The following is a 24,456-nucleotide window of genomic DNA, read 5'->3' on the forward strand; positions in this document are numbered from 1 at the left end:
ATGGCTGAAAAAACGTGTGATTTTTTCAAGTGATGGTTTCGGTCTTCCATCGGCATTCATAAAACACTACTTTATCGGTGAACAACTGGCATTTTTTTTTTTTTTTTTTGGCATTCTATTAAGTTTTTTATGTCTGCTGTTTTGTGACCAGACCAAGTAGTGTTTACAAGTTACATGAGTTGTACAAAGGTATTCGCGACTATCTCTTACAGTGAAACAACATACATCCGATTTAGCTGACTAGTACATATGATAAGCTCACGGCGATCCTTCCGGATCACCCATGCCCCAAACCCAGCGAATACGGCCTCGGCTGCCGTACAGGTATTCAAATTGATGATGCAGTATAAGCTCCACCACAATCCAGCAATTGACCACAAAGAAGGTTAATCCTGATAACCAGAGGTTGAAAAATGTATTTTCCCCCAAGAATTCGAGCCGGTATGCAAAGTGAAGCCAGATCCCCTATGAGCGATAAAACCTTGGATGAGACGGTCCCATTCAATAATTTAATACAAATCAAACGTACCTGACCAGCCACCCATGCTAAAATGAGCGCCAACCCCTTCCATTTAAGATGTAGCGCCGTTGAAGGTAGAATGAGCGGGAATAAACAAAGGTACCACATGAAATACTGCGAGTCAAAGATAAGTGAGTGGTCAATCCTTGGGTTATTTGTAAATGAAAGCTTGAACACTTGCCTGTGACGTGCACACTTTGTTAAAAGTGACAAAGATGAAAGTTTGGATAAAGCAAGCAAAGAATATATCTTTGGCAAAAGCGATACCCACAATCGCCACAAGCAGTAATTGAGGCAGAAACGCCATTAATCCCATCATTTTACCCATGATCGATGCGTCAAATGCAAGATACATCTGATAAAACCACACGGAAAAGTTGTGACGATGATCTTTTCGAGTGATATGATAAAGATACGTGTGTTCCAGGAATTCGTCGCCATACCTTTGCTTTTGAAATCAGTTTGATGCCATGGCCATGCTTGTCCAAATACTCACATCTGATACATGAACCAAGTAATGCCAAAAAATGCAGCCGCACTGACGAGACCAAACATGATGCGGGTCGGCGAAAGAAACAGGACACAGCGGTTGATAACACGTTTCGTTTTGGCAATGCAGGAGGTGTTTTGCGAGAGGGCGTTGGTTCGGTTCGCGTCGGTTTGATCCGCGGGTTCGCGAATCCTACATCCATCACTCTGATCATGGTCCTGCAAATAAAACTGAAGACATCGGAGCCTTGCTTGCTGGTACGTCCATACCATCTGTGGCCATTCTACGGGATCGCCGTAATGCTCGTCCATCAAGAACAGGATCGGTATCGCGTAAATGACTGGATATATTTTGAAATGAACAGCCAATCCGAATAAAAAGCATGCAGGATAGAATCGACGGAGCATGACCAAATAAAGGGTGCCAAGCACCATGACACCCAATAATGACTCGGCGTTGCCGCGCGTGGAAATATTCGCCACCATTGGATTCAGCAGCCACAAGGCGTCCAACCATAGCGCCTTTTTCGTTGGCAATCCACGTTGCAAAAGAATACGATGAATTAAATAGCCCACCGCGAGATCAGCCAAAGCAAAAACGCATTTGCCAAAGGCGCGGAAAAGGTAGATATTCGGTGTCAGCATTATGGCCAGAAGCGGGGTGTATCGGTATGTGGCTCGTTCGTAGGGGCTCAACCCTTGGGTAATATAACGTGCAGCATCTGTAAAGACAATATAGTCGATGTCCGTGTACTTTACTGTGAAGTGCGCATCTTGCCATTCGCCGTAGATTAGCAACACAACGCGCAGAACAAAAGCCGCAACGCATAATGATCGGAAAGTTAACCAAGAATTGCTCATAATGCGTTGTGCATATCTATCATGACCGACGATTAATAACGTCCCTGATCATCCTCACACATCCAGGCTACCTTGGGTGTTCCGTGAGCGAAAAAAAAAAAAAAAAAAAAAAAAAAAAAAATTAATCCAAAAGCACAACCAAATTGGGAAACTGCAAGTCTCGAAGATCTCCTGGGGAATGTCGATCACGTGATTGAGTGGGATCGACGTTAATGCAATGAAACGGGATTTCTGGTTTAACGCAGCAGAAAACGAGTTGCATCATCTCAGATGCTGCGATTTTCTATTTGTAAGCACTCTAATTACGCGCAGGCATGCGAATATCCTAGTACTTGTACGATATAAATGTACGCAAAGAATTGTCAGTAGAAAAAGTATCCACAATAACATGTGGCACTTCTGATTATTTGTCAAGATTATGAGATTATGAAGAAGCAGTGTTCCCGAATAACGGTTACTTGAACCGATTTGGCAAAAAGTTTAGAAGTAACAGCCCACATATGAAGTCAAATTATGTAGTTTAACAAAAGATAAAGAAAAAATAGCAATTTATTTATGGCAATATAGCAAATGTGGATCTAATTAATAGCGCGTCTGCCTTTATTACCCTCGAGAACCAACCAAGTGGGTTAAACAGACTAAGCAGTATCCTTGTGCCGCAGATCAAGGTGCAGTGCACAGCTAAAAAAAAAGGAATATCATAGTGCAACAAAGCAAAAAGCCGGTTCAAAATTTCTCTTTTTTCTTTTTTTTTGTGAAATTGGGGATTTTCCCGTTTTTGCCCCATCCACCAAAAGTTTTGGTGCATCTGGGTACGATGGCGGCCAGCGAACCAGAGCGCGACAAACTATGTAGACAGGGAAATTCGCGCAAAAAAAAAAGATTCATTGTCAATCAAGGAATTGAAATCCAGTCACACAGCTCCATTTGTGGCTCTGGTGGGGTTCCCGTCGCGCCTAATGATCTTTTGCTTCCATCATGGACAATTGCAAGGCATTCCATGATCGGGATATAGTCGCTATATGTGACTATCTTGTCCGTTACTGTAGGCAGCATATTAACGGTACACCGACCATTTCCAGGCAACATGCGTTTGCGTTCTACAGTTTTCTGCCGACGTTGCTCGTTTATATCTTTGGTTCCCCCACGCAGAGGTAGATATGCTATATCGCGGCCTTTCGCTTTAACAGTTATTAAAATAAAGTATAGGGGATGGATCCAAACCGATACACAGCCAAAGCAGGACGAATCCATACGTCAATTGTTATCTTACGAAGGCGATTTCCTGGTGGCCCTTCGAACGCTCAGTAAAGATCCAGATTATACTTATGAAGTTATCTCTGAAAGTATCCCGGTATGTTTGGCTTGCAAAGCGACAGGGATTTTTAATTACAGTGTTGATTTTATGCTAATTGCCTATTTGATACGTTCAAGAACGATGTGCGTCGCATACTTACTACGGGGGCCCTGCAACACCTGCCTCGTCTCTATGCCAATTGCATAAAGTTTGTGCGAAACGTGTCTTCCAATGCAACCGATGTTCGCGCCGCGGCGACACGACGATCCAATATACCAGCGTCCTCTGCAGGCGAATACAAAGTCAAACTCAACATGTACCAGTTCTATCTGTATTATCTTGTCAGCGTGCCTACATGGCCCCCACTGATGCCACCCCCCACGACGGTTCCAACACCAGCATCAGCGCCTCGTCCATTGTCAACGACATTACCGTCTAACACACCCTTCAAATCGCCATTAACCTACACCTCAAACACAACCATTGCACCCATTACAGCTTATCCCACAGCTGCTTCCCACATTCCAAGTCTCGCCAAGCCTCCCATGCCCATTAGCAAGGCCACCAATACCTCCCCGTCTTTCCTATCTTCCGCTTCAAAACCTGCAACAACCACAACCAACCTCCCATATCAAGCGCCTGGCCGACTCCGAAGCATCGCAAAGAGCTGCTATTATTCCCTGATAGAGAATTACATGCACGCATTTATTCCAAGTGTAGTGATGCCATATGCGAAATGCTCTTCTGACATTGGCTCCTTTTTCCTGGACGCATGTGTAGAATTATGGCTTCGGGCGGCGTGGGTGTCTCCTAACCAGAGCTTGCCCCGTGAATACATGGACTGTATCAGCCTGTTCGTAGCCTACGTGGTCAAAGGGGACTTGCGAAGATGTACGGGTCGGCAACCCGCGGATACCGAATATGCCATGGTCTACGATACTGTGCGAGAAGAACTTTACTACCTGTTGTCACGTCTGATGCTCAATTGGCGTAGACACGATGATTTTTATCAAGTAGGTTTGCGTGTTTATGATTTCTTCAGGGCATGTTGTTGGTAGGCAACCTAACTGATGACGTTGGTTAGGTGATGAATCTGTGGTACCTTTGGGCAGCGCCTTGGCGACTAGGTTCAATCAAGGTGTCCACGGATACGGCTGCGGAGTCAGTCATGGATCGCGGTTGGACAGATTTCGTTCTGGAGAATGCGCTGTTCTACTTTCCACCAGTGGATATACTTCTCCGACGAGCCTCCACTTTCAACTATGTAGAGAAAATGAGAACCGAGAATCAGGTGATGGCGCCTGCGAATCCTTTAGATCCTCAAAGCATTGCTGGTCATTTGCGAACAGTGTTCAAATTAGTGGAGGTTCTCGCGACGCCGCAACTCATGGATGTTTTGGAGCATATTGAAGCGAAACTCATAAAAATACATTCGGAGACGACGGGTCCGTTGGCTAAAAGACAATTTAACGTCCATACATTACAGATAGACGAACTGACCAAGTCCGAAGGGGTATCCTATGAAGAAGCGGCGGTGTGGATTCTTTGCAAGCAATTAGTGCAACTGGAAGATAAACCATGGGAGCCTATCTATCTTTACGTAACCAACAATGCTCGCCGGGCGGAATCACTGGTCAAGGCGTTGGAAGAGATGAGACGAGGCATCTATTTCGTGAGAAACACGTTGAAGTCTCCCGCTACCAAATTCCAGCCAGCGAAACCCCTCCTTGCAAAAACGACAAAGAACGTCAAAGACCTCGAGCTGGCTCTTGGACGGCTGCAAGCTCTCTTTAAAGTAAGACATCACACAGACTGGAGTTTTGCCAAAATTTGCTAACCATCTTGACAGACCAACGAAACGACCCCCAAAAGCGCGATCCGATCCACGATTGCCAATGCTTTGTCTGGCAAGAAACCATCCCAACGTGCTGGTCCTTCCGTGTATCTGCTTGCTGGACTAAGCAATGGAGGTTTTTTAACGGCAGAGGAGAGAGAAGGTGTCAAGAACGGTAAAATGCGCTGCACGCATGCCTCGATCCCTGCCTTGGGCCCTCGTGCTCGATATATTGTCCGTTCCTATGAAAGTGTGACATTGGTGCGCTGGACACTGGCCATTGACGGCTGGCTGAATCATTATGTAAGTATGACGGGGGGTTACAAAACGCGATTGAGACATGGAAGCTAACAAATCCCTCCTTTCAGTACCACCGGTGGGTATCTCCAGATTCCAAATACTTTCCCGGAAGTCTAACGGTGCGTCCCCTCGCTGCCAAAGTGAACATGTTTTATCTCATCAGCTTCTGGATATTATCATTACTTGTATTGTATATTGCATTGTGGTCATGATCAAAAAATATTGTACATATGGATCTTCAACTTTATTCTTCAAAAAGATGTGTTCATTATAAGCATCGCTGCGCCGACCAATGCTTATTTTTTTCAACATATCCCCTCCCCCAAAACAGCACGTCCTTCCTCTTGTTCTTTTTTATCGTGTATATCATTTTCTTTTTTACGGTGGCGGGATGTGATTCGGTCATAAGCAAGCCGTCTAACAACGCGGGACTCTTGCAAATGCTCCCCAATGAAAAACAATCTACTGCAAAGAAATAAAGTTACATATAAGGTGTTTCAAGTTATAAACAACATCGTATCGGATACTATATGTGTACTGAATGTGTTTATTGTCGCTTCTGAAATGACAAATTTCAATAAAAGAAACTATCATTCCATGATGAGTCTATAAAAAATACTGATATCAAGATTATGCTCATCTTTTTTATTCTCTACTCTTCATCCAAAGAGGTCACTGTTTCGCCGTCTAGAATCTTTTGGGCAGCAGCCAAGCCCTTGAGTGTGGCATCATTGGGACATTTGTCGGGGGCAAAATGGACAACAAAATCTCCAGGCTGATACACACGCGGGAAAGTGTTGAAGGTGTGATCATCGCGGTCAAGTAAAAAGGTACGGGCCTTGATATCGGGTTCTTGCATCATCTGCCACATGGCACCTTGTTCGTAGGATGGGCCCTTATTGAACCATTCCGTCACACCTTGCACGCGTCTCAAGAACTGCATGCTCCAGGGCGTGTTTCGCATAAGGAAGACACCAGCGTTAATCATGGGATCACGACCAGGACGGGCAATGATAAAGTCGACATCACGATCAAAGGCTTCTTTGCCGTCTTCGTATCGATTGCGTACATTGTCAAAGATTTCTGCGAGCGAACGGTCTTGGTTCATAATCACCGCGTCCATATCCATCCAAAAGACCCAGTCATACTTTGGAAGCACTTTTTCAATGACATCAATCTTGCCCCACACCGTCTTACGTTCACCTCGCTCACGTTCGAGAGCAAATTCCGAAGAGCGAGCTACAAAAGAGTAGCCGTGTTTCAGAGCATAATCACGCTTGTTCTTTGCCGCCAAAGTAGCAGAGGGTTCCATGCAGCGATCGTAAATGAAGGATGATGTGACAACAGCGATAGAAGGACCATCAATGTCCAAGTGGGGCTGGGGTAAAGCGACAGCATCGCCGTCCTCCGAGTCAGCGGAATCGGCGGTATCTTCATCATCGTCGAGTGGGTCCAAAGCGGGCTGACCATCGGCGAATGCGGATTTGGGACGGTAACACACGGGTGTACTGGATAAATGGGTCCAAGAAGCCACATCTCTGAATTCGGAATCCTGATAAAGATGGGTAATGACGATATCCTCGGCATGCACCGATTCCACATTATTTTCCCACCGGATGAATCGGTGGGTGTCTTCTGCTCTGTCTTCGCGGATGAATTCGGGAATAACGTGCTCTTGCACCTCGGCTGCTTCTTCAGGAGAGAAGGACTTGTCCACATCCTTTTCCAATTTGGCAGCATTGGCGCGGTAATACTGGTACATGTTCGTCAGCAGGTGACCGGAAGGCGTACCAAAGGCTTGAATTTCTGCTCGCTTTTCCAACGCCAATTTCACGGCCGTAGCGCCGATAACAAAAGCATGCTTATCCTTTGGTTGACCGCTGAAGGTTCCCCAGACAAAGTTGGTGGGCGCGTCCGCACTGAGTGTGAAGGGTGATTCGGTCTTTTCGCTGATCACCCCGCTATCAAGTTCCTGCTTGATAGTCGCCAGCTGCATGAATGTGTGGATATCTTGCACAATCAAGTAATCATAGGTAATGCCTTGATCAGCCAAAGCCGTTTCAGCCTAGAAGAAAAAAGAAGCCAGATACGTCAGCTTCATCCACACCCCTTCTCAGCGAATTGCTGCGGAGCCTTTTTCTTACCCATTCGAGGACGGTCACTTGTTCAAAGGCGGTACTTCTTGGCAGCTCCACCAAATCATTCCATTCCATTTTCTCTGCTTCGTAAGCACGTCGCAGCGGGGTATCCGGTTTCGGCACGCCTCCGTGAATCCAGAATTTGTACAAGACATTGGCATTGAAATGCATGCAAGGTAGCAGATTATCTCGCATGCCAAAGTACTTTTCTCGAATCAAGGCACGTCGGCTCATGTGTTGTGCTTCCGAAGCGATGATTACCAAATAAGGGTAATGGCTCGAGTTATTGATAACAATGTTGTCGTTGGCATCTTCGTCAAAAGGATGGGGAAGAGCATTGTGATGATTAGAGTGAGGGGATGTCACGGTACCGGGAACACCAATCTCAGGCGCCGGGTTGACCGGTTCTTCTTTCACGATATTGTTTGGAGACTTGACGTTTGTTTCGGGTTTTGATTCTTGAGGGATCGAGTCTTTGGGTGGTGTTGATGTTAGCTTGGGATCGGATATACTTAGTTCTGAGTGGTCTGGGCTGGAATCGAGTCGGAAATTGAGAAAGAGGAGGAAGAAGAGAGCACTGAGAGCGAGACCGAGCAAGAACCGTTTGTTACGCGGTCGTCTACCGGCTGCATTGGCCTCTGCTGTGTAAAGAGGTAAATCGGCCGCCATTACAGTCGAATGTCAAGGTCGGAAAAAGTGGTGAAGGACAAAAAGAGCAAGATGAAAAACAAAGGGACAGAAAAATAAAGTGCCAAAAATAAATTGACGGGACGATGGGTTGCGGCGTTTAAAACCGAGAAAAGGCGGGCTAAAAATAGACCCTGGAAAGCTTCGCACTACGATCTTGTCCACATTGATTCCAACTCCAAACCATGATCCCGCACTGCCGCCTCCCGTTGGTGGACTTTAAGCCGCTTGTGTAAATAGCTTCTTCACTTGCAAACTCATGCTTACTTAAGCCTACTTCTCTTATATACGGCGTTAGGAGTAAACATAAAAACATGATTTTCCTCACCTACGGCACTCATTGGACCTGAGCCAGACCATCCTCCACAGTTGATTTTCGTGCTCAAGCATCCGGGTCTATTATATGATTGGCTGCTGGGAAAGAAGTATAAATGCCACTTTTTGATTCTAACCGCCTTTTTGTTCTTCAGCGGCGTTACTCGAATTTTATTGTGAATTCTAGACGTCGTTCTTGAAAGGAAACGAGAATTTTTAGTTCTGTTTGTCCAAAGACAAAATCAACGGTTACGTCAATGCGATCGCCTGGCTGGACACCACTTAATGGTGCAATTCGTACGGGAAAATCGGCAATTTTATGGATCGCTGGGTCCGTGATATGTCGAGGAGGAATACCGTCACCGTCGTAGACATAAAGATCCACTACGAGCTTGGATTAGCTGCGCCAAAATCAACCATTTGGGAAATATGAATTACCTTCTGTGTGCTTTGGATAGACAACCCAGAAAGATCGGCGTAGGGTGCTGTCGACGTGGATCCGTTCTCCTCTCTCAGCCACAATATCGAATCGCGTCGAGCATCGTTTTACACCGTCTGAAGTAATCACAGCACTGCTTTCAGGATCCAATCCTTCCTCAAAAGGCAGTCGTGTGCGCACACCATAAGTGCGCCGCAGTATTTTTGTGCGCACCATCTTCGGCTTAAGCATATGGTAAATGGCGCCTCGAGATACCGCTAGCTCAGGGCGGGGTGGCATGGCTAGTACAGGAACTCTTGAAGCAACGTGCGCTTTCAATGTCTCGTACAAGAATTCCGAGCAGCCAAATCCGCCTACCAGAAAAATGGCGTCGATGCTTGTGTTTGCTCGTTCGATTTGCTCGTCAACCAGTACTTTAATATCGTTAAAGACTGGATCAAACACTTTTTCCACCAACTCTTGCACTTCCAACACAACGCATCCGTCCTGTGATCAAGGGCCGTTTAGGTCAAAAAGCAGGAACGAATATGATATGTCATTTAGGTAGCCTACCTCGTTTAATAAATGCGGTTCAATGAATTGGCAAGCGGTGGCAGGTATTTCCAGGTACTGATCTTCTTTGCCGTCAAAGTTGGGCTTTTTTTTTCATGTGCACGGTGAGGTATGTCATTATGATACAATAGCATACGGTTTATACCTTGATTTTCTCCACGAATGTATCCATGATCATTTCAAGAGTACACAGAGGCATGTCGTCGGCATGATCGCCAAATTTGTTTTTGAGCAACTCACACATACGGAGATCAATATAGGCGCTGCCACATAATCCTCCGTGACCTTTTGTAAGTTCATGAAGTGTTCGCTCGTCGCTAGTGTCATCGTCAATTTCGCTATGCAATTTTTCCCCGATCAATAGTTAGCCAAAAATTTACTAGTCCGCGAGATAACATGATGAAATTTCGAACCTACTAGACGATCAAATCAATGGTGCCGCCTCCAGCATCGAGAACCATGAATTTATCTTGATGACCGAGGTTCCACGCGTGGTATTTTTGCTCGCAGTAAAGCGCAGCCGCTTCCGGCTCGCTGACAAGCACAAGGCGACGAGGATCATCATCACGTTCAATTATGCCAGCCTTGATCACGGCTTCCCGCATAGCCGCTTTAGCCTTGTCGGACCAGATCGCTGGTACAGTCACGCACTACAATAATCAAGCAATCTGTGTGTCAAGAAATTTCGTCTTATGTGTGAGATTCTCTTTTGACTGAAAAGGCCAATGTCATACATAGCGAAATTGATCCGGAGAATAATTTTGTGCAAACGTTCTCATCAGCTCTTCCATGATATGATCATGAAAATGATGTAGATAATCGGCAATAGCGTCGACAGCGGATTGGTGTTCGAGTAAGGGAGGAATGTTGTTATCAAGATCATCGGCTAACCAGAGCTTGAACTGATGTACAAGCGATCCTTCTTGAACAGGCTAATTTTGGGTTTGAATTGTTTGTTTGTAGTTCACATCATGGACAAAATTTGTATTACCTTGAATGATCGGAGCCGTGCGCCGTTCCCCCAGTCCAGCAATCGAGAGCTGTCTTTCTTATAATAGAGGGCAGTAGGTACTTTGGCATAAAAACCGCTGTGTTTTGGCCATTTGATGATATCGTACACTTCATCGTCATGCGCGAAAGCGTAGCTGCACCCCTGGAACGACAAAAATAAAAATCCGGCAAAAAAAAGAATGAATTTTTAGCTGGTTTTTTTTGTCATTTCAGGCGTATGGTATACTTGCAGAATAGGTAGTGCCTACAGTTTCTGGGGTGAGTTTGAAGCAGCAGGTATCATTCTGTGTACAAGATTACCGAAATCAAGCGCTAGTGTGACTGGATACCGAAAGTCTGCATCCTCGGCTTCTGCAACGAAGGACTTTATGCCGACTGTCTCGAGCTCGGATGGCGAAGCTTAACAAAAGGGCATTAGCAGGTTGAAGATAACAGGGCAAGAAGACAATCACTTACTGCTGCAAGTTGATTCCGTCGACATCAAGGTGGCTACAGAACACTGTTGCATGGCCATTTGCCTTTTTTGATTGCATGAATTCAAACGTCGCTCGGAGACAGTCACTGGGTGTCCGATGAAGCAAAATGCTATTTTCGTCCATCAATGAATCGTTTACGTACAAAACGAAGTTTTTAGCTGTCAATGGAAAAGATGGTCTGTATATGCCACCTTCAATAGAAACTATTCTATTGTGGTTTACCATCACCTCGACTTTTACGGCTCCCAACGCAGAACGCGAGAAAGAATCAAAAGGAAAATCCACGCTCGCCTTTTTGTCTGTATTGTCGGTGTTTGAATCTTGTCAGCGTAAGAGAAAAAATAAAGGGCCCATTGTGGAAAAAAACCCAAAAGTGACGGACTCAGTTACAATTTCGGGCCCTTTTCCGTCGTCGTTTTTCTTCCCTTTTTGCTGAGACACCAATGCATTTTGTGGAGACAGGATGTCCGCCTCTTCGTCACCGACCTCCAGCATAGTCTCTGCTAATATCAAGCTATTCAATAGCAAGTCGCAGAATGAGACGCCGGCGTCTTATCGCACCACCAAGGCCGTTAAACCTCCTTTACCGCCCAAACCGCTAAAGACAAGCACCTCTACTTCCAGCGATCTCGCCTCATCGTATAAAACTACAAAACACGACTTGCATGCATCCCATTCTTCTCCACCGTTATCGAGCTCTGTCGCACCTCCATCCGTTCCGCCACCACCACCTCCTCCTCCTCCACCGCCTCGTCCCACACCAAAGGCTGTAAGAGAAGCCACCCAGCCCAACGACAGAGACGCAGTATTACCTTCAAAAAGAGAGAATATATTACCATCGAAACGTCATGACGAAAATACCATCAAATCGTCCAACAACGGTATCATCACCCATGTTGGCACCACCACTTCCGCTTTGAAAGGCGTCCTCGACAAGATGGTGGGCAGTGTCAGCGGTAAATGAACAAACGATTATTTCTCCACACAAGCTTGAAAACCAGCTATTGAACCCCATTTTTTGTATCTGTGTAGATTTCTGGACAACCCAAGGCAATTCCACCACAGCTACATCCCCGTCTTCTCAAGCATCGTCGGCTAAAACCAAGATCTCGTCCCCTTACAACCTTGTCCATGTCACTCACGTCGGCTTCAATGCGCAAACAGGTGAATTCACAGGGCTACCCAGAGAATGGCAGATTCTGTTACAGGAGAGCGGGATTACCAAACGAGAGCAACAGGCGAATCCACAGGTACGATTCAACCCAGTCATTTGCGTATATTTGGCTTCACAGCGATATTGGGATTAAATGAACATGCTCGTTAGGCGGTACTGGACGTGATTGGATTTTACAAGGAAGCTCGCGAACAGTCGCAAGATTTTGTATGGGAGAAATTTGGCAACGCGCATCCTCGACAGAGCAGCGATATTACATGTCAAGCGACACCACCCCCGCTTCCTCAACGTGCTCGACCGCGTCTTGTGGTCGTACCTTCATCCAACGATAGCTCTGTCACTGGCAAACCATCTATTCCTGCTCGCCCATCCACAAGACCACCCAATGGACCGCCTCCACCTTCATCCAAACATCCTCCAACTGTAGGTTTTATTCGCAGTGGTGGTGATGACACTGAAATACGTTGCTAAAGTCATTTTGTTGTTGTTTACAGTCATCTTCTCCTATCGTGCCAGCACGACCCGCAGCAGCGAATGCCGTAGAGCCATCCGATGAACCTACTCTCAGTGTTGCTGAACGGAAACAACTCTTCCAGCAAAAGTCTCCAGAGAAATCCGGTCCGCCTCCTAAACCACCTGCCTCAACCAAACCTCACATGCCACCGAAGCATACCAAACCTACCATACAACCATCCTCTCCTACTACGTCTGCTTCGTTATCCTCTGCATCGCCAGCTCCTCCCTCACCTTCTTTCTCAGCCTCTTCCGCTTCCACAGCTCCCGTAGCACCGCCTCGTCCCAAGTTGGCGGCCAAACTGAACCAAGAACCTCGACCTTACTCTCAGGTTCACATTTCGGCTATGCCCGCACCTCTCGACCCTGCTTTGGATGGCGCTTCCACCGAGATTCGTATGCGACGACGCGAGCAACGACGTCAACGTGAAGCGGCTCGAGACGCTGAAATTATCGCTGATCTAAAGGCTATCTGCACAGATGCCGATCCCACCAAACTCTACCGTAATATGATCAAGATCGGGCAGGGGTATGTGGCCGCTATAAGTTTTTGGGCATTAAAAAGGTTGTTACTTATCCTTTTTTTTCTTCTTTTTTGGGTAGTGCATCGGGCGGTGTTTACACAGCCCAGTCAGTGGATACCAACATGTCGGTTGCGATTAAACAGATGAATCTTGCCCAGCAACCAAAGAAGGAATTGATTATCAACGAGATCCTTGTCATGCGAGAAGCACGTCATAAAAATATCGTCAACTTTATCGATTCCTTCCTGGTGAATGGTGAACTCTGGGTGGTCATGGAATATATGGAAGGCGGGTCCTTGACGGACGTCGTCATTACCAATATGATGACCGAAGCGCAAATTGCTACGGTCTGTCGAGAGACTCTGGAAGGCATCCGGCATCTTCATCATCTGGGGATTATTCATCGCGATATTAAATCGGACAATGTATTGCTTGGATTAAACGGTCAAGTCAAACTTAGTAAGTGTTTTCTATTTTTTCTATACATGATGCCACGGAAAAAAAAAGCCGATTATTCATGCCGAAAAAAAATTAGCCGACTTTGGATTTTGCGCCCGGTTAAGTGACGCCGAACTCCGAACTACAATGGTTGGTACACCTTACTGGGTAAGTGGATCAAAGCACAGCACAATTAGTGTTATGATTCAAAACTTACATTGGCAATACAGATGGCACCTGAAGTCGTGACAAGAAAAGAGTATGGACCAAAGATCGATATATGGTCGCTCGGTATCATGGCCATTGAAATGATCGAAGGAGAGCCGCCGTATCTGCATGAAAACCCATTGCGAGCGCTTTATCTTATTGCCACGAATGGAACCCCTGGTTTACAACATCCGGATGTATTATCAGACGTCCTACGCGATTTCCTTAGAGTGTCCCTCACAGTGGATAGTCGTGCAAGACCAACCGCAGAGGAACTATTGCAGCATCCATTCCTAAAGAAAGCCGAACCCATGCGATCACTAGCCCCGCTCATCAAAGCAAGTAGAGATTTACGAAAAGCCCACGAGTCTTGATAATACCCCTCCACTTGTATAAAAAAAAAAGATAAACGAACGGAGTTTTCTTTATTATTCATTCCATTCGATTAGTTAGTATATGAGCAGGACCTTGCGCATTATATATATCGATAAAAGTAAAATAATAGAAACAAACAAAAAGTATAAGTAGCATTTTTTTTGGTTTTCATCCTGAGATCTATGCGCTTTCCGCCAATGTGGCTAACGGAAAAAGGATCATTCAATTAGTGTCATGGTGCGTTTTTGCGCAATACATATGAGCACCAACTTACCCATCAGCTGAGAGAAATTCGAATCTTTTGTCTTCTCGAGAGCCTCGCGAGCTTGAAGATCGTCCTCTGTTAATTTGACAATAAGAACAGGACAAGGGCAGTGCTTCACCAAGTAGTCCGATACAGATCCCAGCAATGTTCTATTACAATGACGAGTAAGATGAGCATGCGCCATGCAAGCCAGAAAACAATCTCGTTTACCTCTTGATAAATCCGTAACCGCGAGTACCGGTCAGCATATAACTTGGTTGAACAGCGTTGCAATAATCCACCATGGATAGCTTGGGGTCGCCTCGCATTACTTCAGATGTTACCTTTTCAAACTAGTCCACAATAAGACACCCATGACCAAGGTCACTATCACCTGAATTTAATGATGTATTGACAATGTTACTTACTCCATGCTTTCGCAAAACGCGAATGATTTCCCATATCAAGGTCTCGGCGACTCTGTGCATCAGGTTGCTTTCTGATTCTGCTTTGTCATAGATGGCCGAGGCGGCGTCGTAGCCGGTACTGGGCGTGAAGGCATCGGAAAAGATAGTTCTCATATTGCTTTGATTGAGGATATGAAGGATACGGATATCGTCTGACGGGCGGATAAAACCAAGTCGAATGCACTTGGAAATAAGAGCATCGCTGTCTTTTGAGTGTTCGTAAGCAATAACGATTAATCGGCTATCCGTTCTTTTGACCTCGGGATGAGGAGGAGCCGGGAAAAAGCTCGTAGGTAGCTTCAGCAGTTTCAAGTCTTCATTATCAGCCATGACGACGTTCAAATAATTATACAAGGGAAGTAAGAAAATGGGTAAAGAAATTAAAAAACTCTCTATGCAGAACATATATAAAAAAATTGCTCGGATAAAGTTGAGTGAAACCCCCGGACATTGGAATTATTTCTATCGTACGATGATGAATCCTGGATGCAATCAACCCGAGTTTTCTTCTTTTTTTCTTGTTCATTGACCGGTGCTTTATTTTTAGCGCATGTTTCTTTACGCTTCTTTGCCAGCACCAGCTACTGAGCATATCAGGAAACGGTGAACAAGTATGATAAGCATGTGAAATGAACCATATTATATACTTGCTTGCTTACCGTTTTGTCAGTGGTGATTTAATCTCATAACCATGAAATGACAAATTATGGAATTGTCGCTATTATATAACATTTCATTTCTCGGTCTAAAGTGATGCGCATATAATTAGTGCAGGTGCGAGCAAAAAGTCCTTAAATGATCAACATTGGAATTTTTTCATACAACTTTATCGAACTTATTTCTGCGCTTTAAAATATGCGGAAATAGCCCCGAAACAGACCACTACACGTAGAGAGACTATTATCTCCTTAGTTTTACAGTTGTTGATAGTATATACACTTTGTTCCTTATTACTGTTGCTATATTAAACATTTGAAGAAACGAAAAATTACCTGCATTAGGTACTTTACTGGTTGTTCCATACCGTAATTACAGATTAACGACAGGTGTCCTGCTGCCGTATGGGACCTAAATAAGACGCAGTAAATGATCAATGGCCGTAAATACCATTTTAATAAATCCTGCTGCTGGAAAGTACATTTTTCGATTTAGTCAATTATTAGTCGTTGGAAAGTAAGATACCACCACCACCTTGTCAAGTGCAGTATGACAGAAACATCTAATTTTCGCCTTTGCGGTCATGCGTTGCCTTGTAAATTTACATTGTATCGTTTATCATAAGTGATCATTGCCTCGAGATATACTGTATACAAATATATGGCAGCTGATAAATTCTATGTTGTCACGACACTCGGGAAACACAAATTTACCCAGATACGATGATCAATGACACTTATACGGTAGCTTTGATGGTCAACGGGAGAATGGAAATGACTACAAGATGCAACGAAACAAAGTTCCTTTTTTTATTTACAGTAAGCGATATAAATGGCATAGATAGCAGCGAATGAGAATTGTATGTGCAAGATGGTCATTATTGCAAGGTGAATAGGGTAAGCGAATCGTATAGGAATAAATCAGGATATAGAATCACGGGTAATTAAGACTGTGCAAAGAAGGGGTGAAGAGAAAGCAAAGACCGGAGAACTTATGATACAGAAAATTTAGGATTGATTGATTTGCGATCGATCTCCCGTCATTTCATAGCGACTGCTGGAAGAAGGTGGCGGGGTGGTTAATTGGCGATCATGCGCTAAGAAATCGAGATCCACCGAGCTGCTAAGGTTTGGCACCTGCGAGGTGGATTGAACAAGCGCAGCGTTCATTTTGGCAATGCAATCTTCCACCACGTACAATACATGATCATCAAGGAACAGCCGTAATATATGGAAAGAACCTAACATCGTCCGATACACCCGTTTTAAGTAACGCATCCACCTTTTATGATCTAAACACACACTTACCGAAACTTGCTGCACTTCGCATGGTGAGATCTCGCATAATCAAGGAGGAATACAGTGTCCATTTCAATACGAGTTGCTTTGCCTGGAAAAGGACTTGATTGCAATCTGTCACTTGCCGACTCTGATGATTCCATCATTTATCAGTTATTCAATGTTCAAAAAAGACGGGTTGCATGTGATAGAGTGTACCTGGTATCGGCTCATGTATCGATCCACGAGATTCTCGGTCCAAACCATCCATCGGTCCAAATTAGCTTTGGATCGCAAGAGGTGCAAGACATCCCGTTGCACTGATCCATCATCAAACATGGGTTCAGTAAACTCATTGACCCGGAGCACTAATAATCTACGATGCAACACTTACGGATCTGTTCAATTTCTGCGTTCTTGCAATCGCAAATCCAGAGAGCTTGGTCCACTACACCTCCGAAGTCAATTTTTTCCCAGTCCTCCGCCATCAGAGTGATTTCAGCTGGACGATGAAGGATAGCAGCTGCTGCTTGAGCCATGTGATTGAGTGACAAATGACGGCGAAATTTTGCCACGAAAATACGAGCCACTGAACGAAGGGGTTTCCCTGCATTGGTTATGTGGTTCAAAAGAAAAAAAGTTCATCCATACAGTGCACCTACCATCACTCTTTTTCTGGTAAAGAGTAGAAGGATAACCTTTGAGGTTGGAACTTAGATAGTTTTCCAGCTCGCGAGTATACTGTCGAAGGCCTTTGACCATCTCTAAATTCATGGGCGTGTAAACTGTTGGTAACAAAGTGTCGATAATTGTCTGATTTTCATCCATTAGTTTACAAGGCGACCTTGTTTTTTATTTTTTCTACTACTTACATCATAAAGGGTGCTATCCCATCGCCAGATAGCTTCCGTAATTTCAGGAATGGCGTGGATCAGATTTCTCAGCTCTTCAGGCATATTGTTGTAAAAATCAGCCAAGCACGGTTCAATCTGGATAAAGCAAAGAGGAATGTAAATTTTTCTCAATGTTATTGGAAACATGATTGATGAGCAAAAAACGACCATGAAACATTACCCTGTCAAATTTTCCGCTGATAACCAGCATTAAAAGGTCACGGCAATGCCTTTCATACTCTTCGGTGAGCTGGGAGGCTACTTTTGGGTAATCAAATGTCACTCGATAGCGGAGTATCGGAGGTGTAAACGGCGGCATCTCCACAGGAGGGTGGGGATGAATGTCCGTGCCACGAGAAATGGATCCCTGCGAAAATGTTCGTTGAAAACCTTGAGGCAAGAAAGGATGGGTCGGTTGCTGGGAAGATGGCGTGGACGGTAAAGGAGCATCAGACGATGGCGGCGGTGGTAAAGTCCGGTGTGCCAATGAGCTCTTGATGTAAGGTGAAGGAAGCGAGTGATAATCGGGAGGCGAGGCCAGGGTCGAAGAAGCCGGCGTAGCAGGAGGGATGGTGCTTGGTGTCAAGTCATCCGAGTATGGATAATAAGACATAGGATCGAACAATGCCTGCCTAGATAAAATGAAGAAAGAGCAAAGCAAAAAGGAAGAATGGATTAGCATTAATCCAGACAATGTCCTTGCGGATCAAAAATGGTGGATACAATACTGGTCATCTTGTGGTCGCGTCACGGTACTTGCAGCCGAGGCAATGCCTGATAAATTTCCTGGGTGCCGACACGACTGCACAGAAGGTTGCATACGAATACCGCAGTAATGGTACTTTGATTGGCCTCGCGTGCCGAGTCGACGCGTTTTGATTTCTGGGAATACAGTGCGAATCAGTTTTCCGAACGTCGCGGAATTGACAGGCTGAACGTTGCACGAAGCACAGTAAGACTTGTAGTGTTCGTACATGCCACGACGTGGTACGTTGTGATCATGCTCTAATTGATAATTTTGCTTGACCCTAACAAAATCCTCTTGATTAGCATGGCATCCCTGGAGAAAAAACAATGACGCCACTCAATACCCAGCCACGGCCGTGGCGCATTGGCTAGATTCCCGCCTTCTTTTTATGGTGTCAACCCTTTAGGGATGGCCCCCCACCTCCTTTTTTAGTCTTCCCAAAAATCGAAAAGCCGCTTACCAGTTGGTGACGAGCTGACTGGTCGCTTTGTCGGTAAGGACTGCGCGTTCACCTTCGGTACTGCGACGACGATGATCAGAGATACTGGTGTCGGACGGTGTCAGTGCCGATGCAGAGAATTCTTCACCGGATGAGTCCATGAGTTCAGAAGAATCGGACATTGGTTTGATACTACGCTGCGATCGTCTTGTCGCAGGGTGAGGAGAGTAATGGTAGTCGTCATTGGCGGGCTGCGGCAATGTCTCGTGATCCCGACTACTACTACTATTACTGGATCTTGCCGTTAACTCGGCTTCTTGACTTCGGGTTTGCAATCGCGTGCTGATTCTCATTCTACCCCTTGTATGAACCATGACTTAATTAATGCTTCATATATGAAATTTAAGAAGAAAGGGAAGAAGTAGAAAGAGGAAATAAAAAAGAACGGTAAAAAAAAACAGAAAAATAGCAGTAAATTTTATGCCAACCTGTAAATAGCCCCCTTTTTATAGTATCAGGTTTACCTGTCAGTACAGGATTCAAACGAGAAAAAAAAGTAAAAAAGTAAAAGAGAAGCGAAAATGGTTAAAGATGGCGATTGACATGCTTTTTTTTTAATTTATACACGCGTGGGTCCTTGAGATCTCAGATGACTTCATCACCACCGATATATCACTAAATAATTTTTTTTTCTCCCTTCCAATGTTCCAATGCAATGCGTAAGATACCAAGTCATGTCTCAGATTGCGCAACCATTGATGACCTATTTTTTTTTTTTTGTCTTCAGTCTATCCTGCTTACTTGGTCTAGGTTCTCATTGTCAGTCTGATCTCTTTTTTTGTTATATTTATTCATTAGCGAATAGTTCCTGGATGTTCTGTCGACGTGGAATAAAACGAACATTGCAATCCTCGGGGAAAGCAAGAGGCAACTTGATGTCAGTGATAGGCACAGGAACAAGCTGACCATGTTTATCAGTAGGACATGCTACGGTGTAAGACCATAACACACGCGCCGTCAACAACTGAATGGACTTTTCAGCAAAGATCGATCCAGGGCATAGTCGTCGTCCAGCTATTCGTTCATCATTCATAAACCAAATTAACGTCTAATCATGCAACGAGCCCTCGACGGAAACATGGAACAAATTTTCTTTTTTACCTCCAAAACTCCAGTGATCACGTTGATGACCACCCGTCAACGGTCTTTCGTCTTGATAGAATCGATCAGGATTAAATACTTCAGGATTGGCATGCACTGACGGGTCAAAGTTCGTTGCGTAGATATTATGCATGATACCAAGGCCAGCCCTGTATACAAAACCCACCAAAAAGAAGCCAAGCATTAGATAGACTAATCAACGCCATTGATCACCCAGTCAATAAGTAGGATCAGTAAAACTTACGGTATCTCATAACCCTTGTAAATCTGACGTTCGCCTGTCATGTGAGGCAAATTAAGCCACAATGGAGGTCGGTAGCGAAGCACTTCAGTAACGATGGACTGGATATAAGGCAATTGGTCCAAATCTTTTTCCCTGGGCAACTGATCTGATCCAACCACTTGATCCAATTCTTGCTGCGCCTTGGCTTGGACTTCTGGGTGATTGACCAGGATATTTAACGTATTCTGAATGGTAGCGGCCGTGGTATCCGTAGCCGCAAGCATAACGGTGGCAGCAATATTCTCTACTGTAGACCATCATTTTTTTTTTCATAAGCGTGATGTTTTCTTTAGTCATCTCCTCCTTCCTGGTTATAAATCCTTACACTCGATAGCTGACAAGTTTTCCTTTTCTTCAACGTCCAAAATGTCTCCCATCAGGCAAGGATACCAGTCCTCGGGTTTTTGCTGGGCTCGCTTGTCACGCAATTCTTGAATGTATCGCTTAAAGATGGATTGGAATCGATTTTGGCAATCAATAGCTCGCTCTTTGTACCAACGGATTAGGAATTCCAAAGGCTTGGGACAGTCGATCAGCATCGCCAGGCCTAGCTCGGCAAATTCGACCGCAAGTTTGTGTAACTCCTCAAATTTAGGATCCGTAGGCGAGGAGAACCGAACTCCGAATAACAAATGCATGGCAACATTGATCTATCCAACCATTTTCCAGACATCAGTTGAACTCGTCCACACTCGAAAAAGACCTCTTGGTATAAAATTGTACTTACCGTGTACAAGTAGCAGTGATTGGCCAGCTTCGTGCCCTCCGGAGCGACACCTTCTTTATGAAGCTTCTCGAGCATATACTTTGTCTCCGTGTTGTACAGCAAAGGATATTTGCGCTCCAAGTTGTTCTTGCTGACACTGCCAAGCATCAAACGACGCGAGGTCTTGAGAAACGCATTATCGGGACCCCAAGCAAAGATAAGGCCGTCATGGCCCATCAGCTTCACCACGGTATTGGTGAGTCGGTTCGAGTTTTTCTGACCGTTGATTTCCAGCAGGTCTCTGACAACTTCCGCATCGTTCAAAACCAAAAATGGTCGTCCTCCCATGCTTATTTCGTATATCGGACCGAGTTCTTTTGCCCACTCCACCATTTGCAAATGCGGTGATTCACTCAGTTTCCACACGTGGCCAACGATGGGAAGCCATCCTCGAGGCGAAGGGAGTTTGCGTCCTTGGGGTTCGGAGGTGGATGCATGATGGCGACGTCGTAGCAAGCTTCCCAAGATAACGGTTCCAACCACCGCACCGAGAACGCCCGTCGTTACCCTTGGGTGGTGCTGCTGCAATTTCTGAAATTCTTCCGTGAGTGATACAAGCCAGGCAGTCGCCATTCGACAGAAAAGTAAAAAACGAAACTGAAAAAAAAGAGAAGTGGCAGTATTAGCTTGGGTGGTACGATCACTTTCCATCCTTTTTATACTGATCCACCATCTATCGTGATACTGTTGATATGCATCGCTGGGCTTGTGTCTCCCGCGGTAAAAATTCCTATTTATAGAGGGTTTCTTTGGACTGTGACAAGAGGGCCTTGCCATGGAACCATTTTCAATATGACATCCCATTGTCCCAATAACGCATCCACCATCGAAATAAAGGAATGGATACTTATCGCAAAATGCCATTTCATGAAACTTTATGTTGTCCGTAAGGGTTCGCCCACCCAAAACTATATCTTGTCTTACCATACACACACCACATAGTGTTACGCAGCGTCGACGTACAAAAGCAAGACCGGGTGATCGAGCACGTTTTATACATGTTACAAAATTTTCTGCAAACGTTTAATCCACAACAACTTGTTCATCTACCGAAGGGAATAATTCAAAGAATGCCTAACAAACCCAAGCAAAAAAGGGTCAACGCATAAACACAAAAACAATCAGATGACACTTTGTAATACCAACCTCTAAAAGGGAGATGCCGTTTTTCACATCGTCGACACCACCGGTTTCACGGATAGAATGCATACTCAGCTGCGGGTTGCCGACGTCTGTAACCCAAAGATAGCGGTGTATCGGAAAGGAACAGGCAAAATTAGTTTAAAATTCGAATATACAGGTAAAACACCAGCAAAGATAGTGGTTCGAAAAGAAGAAAAAAATAGCATTACCGATGGTTCGCAAACCGAGCTTGGCACTGAGCATGGGTCCAATGGTCGATCCGCAAGACGAATCGTTGCGCACAACAAATTCCTAAACACAAAAATATGGCATTTAGACTTTCCCTGTCATTTTTTTTTTTTGGTTTTGTTTTTTGATAATATACCTGAATAGGAATATTACGACGACGGGCAATTTCACGAATTATCAGACTAGTTGGGGCAGTGGTCGCATATTTCTAGTATTTTGATGAGTGCATAAGCGGGTTTGAAAGAGGATTTCCTTTTTTTTTCTTTCCAGTACCTGATTTGCATTGATCTTGATCACTGTTCCTTTATGCATGGCTGGACGGTGGTTTTCTTCGTACTTTTCGCTAAAAATACCGCAGAGTCTACGTGTTAAGTTGCTGCACGATCACATGATAGTGGCTCTGCTTACGTATAGTTAGGATGAACAGCATGGGCCATATCAGCACTCACTAACAAGCTTTTTTGGACCGCTTGTTCAAAGGTGGACTAATTTCTTGTGAGCATAATCCTCGGCTTTTCTGAAATATCGAGCCAAAAAAAAAAAAAAAAAAACGTACTTTACTTGATTTCCCTTTACGCGTGCCAATATCGGTGGCGACGATTCTTTCCAAAGTTGCCGGTAACAGGTTGGAATTCGCTCCATTAAGGGTGGTGCTACCCACTTCTTCATTGTCAAAAAGTGAGACAAGACGGACATTGGGTTCTTGTGATAGGTCATTCGATGAACGAATAAGCGCCTAAATAACGCATGAGAAAGAAAAAAAATAGGCATTTTTCAACGCGAGGCCGCGGTTGGCGAAACGTACCATCAGCGAACAATAAGACATGCCTAAATTATCCAAACGTGCAGAAAAGATAAACTCGTTGTACAAACCGCCCAAAGTAGCAGGCTGGATGTCGTAGAGACTCAAGTCAAAGTCGTGGATAGAGGAAGCTATTGCCATAAGTTATTCTTGAGTCGACTAAAACGATCACGGTGTACTGGATAGGTACATACGTTGAACGCCAATCTCATTGGCAAGCGCTTCAATCAAACAAGGATGATGACGGTCGGCGTGCTCTCCGTGTCCAGGTTTTGGCGCATTAAGTACCCTAAGTTGATGTTAGAGTGTGTGTGGCTTACTTTGCAATCTTTGGGGTACAGATAGCGTACGATTTCACTGTGGTAGCTAGGATAGGTAATAGATGGGTCTCCTTGTTGAACTTGAAAGCTTCATTGGCTGACCCGTCCAAGTGAATAGCCAAGGTAGGCACACGAAGAATTGGTCTGACATCCCGAAACGCGTTATTTTTTTACGACGCTTTATTCAGCTATTGATGGAACAGTACCTGTGAATGCGAACAAGCGTATGTTTAAAGGAACCATCTTCTTGCTGTACCATCACTCTACCGGCAATACCGAGGTCGCGATCAAACCAACTGTGCCTATGATTGATGCGTTTATGAGCACTACATAAACTAACCGATTCGACATGAAACGTACCATATGCCACCACCATACAACTGCACACCTACTTCAAGATAACCAGCATTTTCCTTTTTCGATACCGGTTTCAACTACACAAAAAATTGTAATGAATATCTGTGGAAGGAGTAGCTGCTTGAGAAAAAACATGATAAAAAAAAGCGTACTTTGAGACAGGGAGAGTCTGTGTGTGCACCGACAATTGAAAATCCATTGCCCGGTTTGTAAGCTCCGCCCACGACAAAGGCAACCACTGAAGACCCGTTTCGAGTAAAGTAGTACTTTCCTTCTCGCTTGAGTGTCCAATCCGATCGTTCGCTTAAGCGTTGAAAGCCGGCTTTTTCGAGACGCTGGACGGCTTCATGCACAGCATGGAAAGGAGAAGGGGAAGCATTTAAAAAGTCGATGAATTCAAGCGCTTCATGAGGCGCCGAAGTATTTACAGTAGTAGCTGCCGTCGACATGGAGGCAATGGAAGGAGTAGCGTGAACGTGCGACATGAGCTTTTTGGAGGGAAAGAAACAAAGACCACGGCG

The 24,456-nt window shown here is 44.8% G+C and overlaps 9 protein-coding genes across 9 annotated transcripts; 2 read left to right on the top strand and 7 right to left on the bottom strand.

Moving 5' to 3' along the window:
• Positions 1-107: 107 nt before the first annotated feature.
• BYT42DRAFT_578159 (PIG-M-domain-containing protein) lies at positions 108-1,966 on the bottom strand. Its single transcript, XM_051569257.1, has 4 exons — positions 1,942-1,966; positions 1,017-1,886; positions 702-963; positions 108-634 (listed from the first exon to the last, which is right to left on the bottom strand). Exons 2-4 carry the CDS (start codon positions 1,868-1,870, stop codon positions 329-331), a joined length of 1,422 nt encoding a protein of 473 aa, XP_051420954.1. The 5' UTR covers positions 1,871-1,886; positions 1,942-1,966; the 3' UTR covers positions 108-328.
• Positions 1,967-2,848: 882 nt separating this feature from the next.
• On the top strand, positions 2,849-5,513 carry BYT42DRAFT_547871 (uncharacterized protein; the record flags this gene model as incomplete). Its single annotated transcript, XM_051565974.1, has 6 exons — positions 2,849-3,024; positions 3,080-3,224; positions 3,305-4,180; positions 4,252-4,962; positions 5,017-5,304; positions 5,370-5,513. The coding sequence occupies 6 exons, from the start codon at positions 2,849-2,851 to the stop codon at positions 5,511-5,513; spliced, it is 2,340 nt and encodes a 779-aa protein (XP_051420955.1).
• Positions 5,514-5,953: 440 nt separating this feature from the next.
• On the bottom strand, positions 5,954-8,108 carry BYT42DRAFT_547872 (galactosyl transferase GMA12/MNN10 family-domain-containing protein; the record flags this gene model as incomplete). Its single annotated transcript, XM_051565975.1, has 2 exons — positions 5,954-7,366; positions 7,446-8,108. The coding sequence occupies 2 exons, from the start codon at positions 8,106-8,108 to the stop codon at positions 5,954-5,956; spliced, it is 2,076 nt and encodes a 691-aa protein (XP_051420956.1).
• Positions 8,109-8,355: 247 nt separating this feature from the next.
• Positions 8,356-11,299, bottom strand: BYT42DRAFT_578166 (uncharacterized protein). The gene is made up of 10 exons (XM_051569258.1): positions 10,900-11,299; positions 10,744-10,842; positions 10,674-10,687; positions 10,424-10,585; positions 10,167-10,364; positions 9,850-10,082; positions 9,578-9,770; positions 9,433-9,516; positions 8,880-9,366; positions 8,356-8,825 (listed from the first exon to the last, which is right to left on the bottom strand). Exons 1-10 carry the CDS (start codon positions 10,955-10,957, stop codon positions 8,602-8,604), a joined length of 1,752 nt encoding a protein of 583 aa, XP_051420957.1. The 5' UTR covers positions 10,958-11,299; the 3' UTR covers positions 8,356-8,601.
• On the top strand, positions 11,300-14,297 carry BYT42DRAFT_599607 (kinase-like domain-containing protein). The gene is made up of 7 exons (XM_051570986.1): positions 11,300-11,875; positions 11,952-12,169; positions 12,244-12,516; positions 12,588-13,135; positions 13,210-13,589; positions 13,666-13,736; positions 13,799-14,297. The coding sequence occupies exons 1-7, from the start codon at positions 11,383-11,385 to the stop codon at positions 14,147-14,149; spliced, it is 2,334 nt and encodes a 777-aa protein (XP_051420958.1). The 5' UTR covers positions 11,300-11,382; the 3' UTR covers positions 14,150-14,297.
• Positions 14,298-14,330: 33 nt separating this feature from the next.
• Positions 14,331-15,191, bottom strand: BYT42DRAFT_547875 (uncharacterized protein; the record flags this gene model as incomplete). The annotated part of the gene is made up of 4 exons (XM_051565976.1): positions 14,331-14,353; positions 14,425-14,564; positions 14,626-14,747; positions 14,823-15,191. The coding sequence occupies 4 exons, from the start codon at positions 15,189-15,191 to the stop codon at positions 14,331-14,333; spliced, it is 654 nt and encodes a 217-aa protein (XP_051420959.1).
• A 1,104-nt stretch (positions 15,192-16,295) lies between these two features.
• On the bottom strand, positions 16,296-19,334 carry BYT42DRAFT_578175 (RFX DNA-binding domain-containing protein). The gene is made up of 9 exons (XM_051569259.1): positions 18,897-19,334; positions 18,417-18,716; positions 17,870-18,320; positions 17,668-17,784; positions 17,458-17,608; positions 17,190-17,384; positions 17,015-17,115; positions 16,826-16,946; positions 16,296-16,758 (listed from the first exon to the last, which is right to left on the bottom strand). Exons 1-9 carry the CDS (start codon positions 19,247-19,249, stop codon positions 16,526-16,528), a joined length of 2,022 nt encoding a protein of 673 aa, XP_051420960.1. The 5' UTR covers positions 19,250-19,334; the 3' UTR covers positions 16,296-16,525.
• A 388-nt stretch (positions 19,335-19,722) lies between these two features.
• Positions 19,723-21,658, bottom strand: BYT42DRAFT_616037 (cytochrome P450; the record flags this gene model as incomplete). The annotated part of the gene is made up of 5 exons (XM_051572024.1): positions 19,723-19,949; positions 20,037-20,185; positions 20,281-20,566; positions 20,645-20,969; positions 21,047-21,658. The coding sequence occupies 5 exons, from the start codon at positions 21,656-21,658 to the stop codon at positions 19,723-19,725; spliced, it is 1,599 nt and encodes a 532-aa protein (XP_051420961.1).
• A 450-nt stretch (positions 21,659-22,108) lies between these two features.
• Positions 22,109-24,420, bottom strand: BYT42DRAFT_616038 (peptidase M18; the record flags this gene model as incomplete). Its single annotated transcript, XM_051572025.1, has 13 exons — positions 22,109-22,159; positions 22,232-22,317; positions 22,438-22,519; positions 22,593-22,664; positions 22,730-22,799; positions 22,865-22,941; positions 23,013-23,192; positions 23,262-23,389; positions 23,453-23,547; positions 23,579-23,722; positions 23,785-23,880; positions 23,939-24,012; positions 24,088-24,420. The coding sequence occupies 13 exons, from the start codon at positions 24,418-24,420 to the stop codon at positions 22,109-22,111; spliced, it is 1,488 nt and encodes a 495-aa protein (XP_051420962.1).
• Positions 24,421-24,456: the final 36 nt, after the last annotated feature.

The sequence above is a fragment of the Radiomyces spectabilis genome (assembly GCF_025331425.1).
Source record: "Radiomyces spectabilis strain NRRL 2753 chromosome Unknown BYT42scaffold_10, whole genome shotgun sequence".
Lineage (NCBI taxonomy): Eukaryota > Fungi > Mucoromycota > Mucoromycetes > Mucorales > Radiomycetaceae > Radiomyces > Radiomyces spectabilis.

What these genes read in the sequence shown, in the direction of transcription:
- BYT42DRAFT_578159 (XM_051569257.1), bottom strand. Translation starts at nt 1,870, where the DNA reads ATGAGCAATTCTTGGTTAACTTTCCGATCATTATGCGTTGCGGCTTTT. An exon ending in ACTTGGTTCATGTATCAGAT is followed by an intron (nt 964 to 1,016) that starts GTGAGTATTTGG and finishes TCAAAAGCAAAG; the next exon opens with GTATGGCGACGAATTCCTGG. An exon ending in ACAAAGTGTGCACGTCACAG is followed by an intron (nt 635 to 701) that starts GCAAGTGTTCAA and finishes TTTGACTCGCAG; the next exon opens with TATTTCATGTGGTACCTTTG.
- BYT42DRAFT_599607 (XM_051570986.1), top strand. Translation starts at nt 11,383, where the DNA reads ATGTCCGCCTCTTCGTCACCGACCTCCAGCATAGTCTCTGCTAATATC. An exon ending in GATGGTGGGCAGTGTCAGCG is followed by an intron (nt 11,876 to 11,951) that starts GTAAATGAACAA and finishes GTATCTGTGTAG; the next exon opens with ATTTCTGGACAACCCAAGGC. An exon ending in AGCAACAGGCGAATCCACAG is followed by an intron (nt 12,170 to 12,243) that starts GTACGATTCAAC and finishes CATGCTCGTTAG; the next exon opens with GCGGTACTGGACGTGATTGG.
- BYT42DRAFT_578166 (XM_051569258.1), bottom strand. Translation starts at nt 10,957, where the DNA reads ATGGCCATGCAACAGTGTTCTGTAGCCACCTTGATGTCGACGGAATCA. An exon ending in GACGGAATCAACTTGCAGCA is followed by an intron (nt 10,843 to 10,899) that starts GTAAGTGATTGT and finishes CCTTTTGTTAAG; the next exon opens with CTTCGCCATCCGAGCTCGAG. An exon ending in CATTCGTGGAGAAAATCAAG is followed by an intron (nt 9,517 to 9,577) that starts GTATAAACCGTA and finishes TGAAAAAAAAAG; the next exon opens with CCCAACTTTGACGGCAAAGA.
- BYT42DRAFT_578175 (XM_051569259.1), bottom strand. Translation starts at nt 19,249, where the DNA reads ATGGTTCATACAAGGGGTAGAATGAGAATCAGCACGCGATTGCAAACC. An exon ending in TTACCAGAAAAAGAGTGATG is followed by an intron (nt 17,385 to 17,457) that starts GTAGGTGCACTG and finishes CCCTTCGTTCAG; the next exon opens with TGGCTCGTATTTTCGTGGCA. An exon ending in CGCAGAAATTGAACAGATCC is followed by an intron (nt 17,116 to 17,189) that starts GTAAGTGTTGCA and finishes ATGATGGATCAG; the next exon opens with TGCAACGGGATGTCTTGCAC.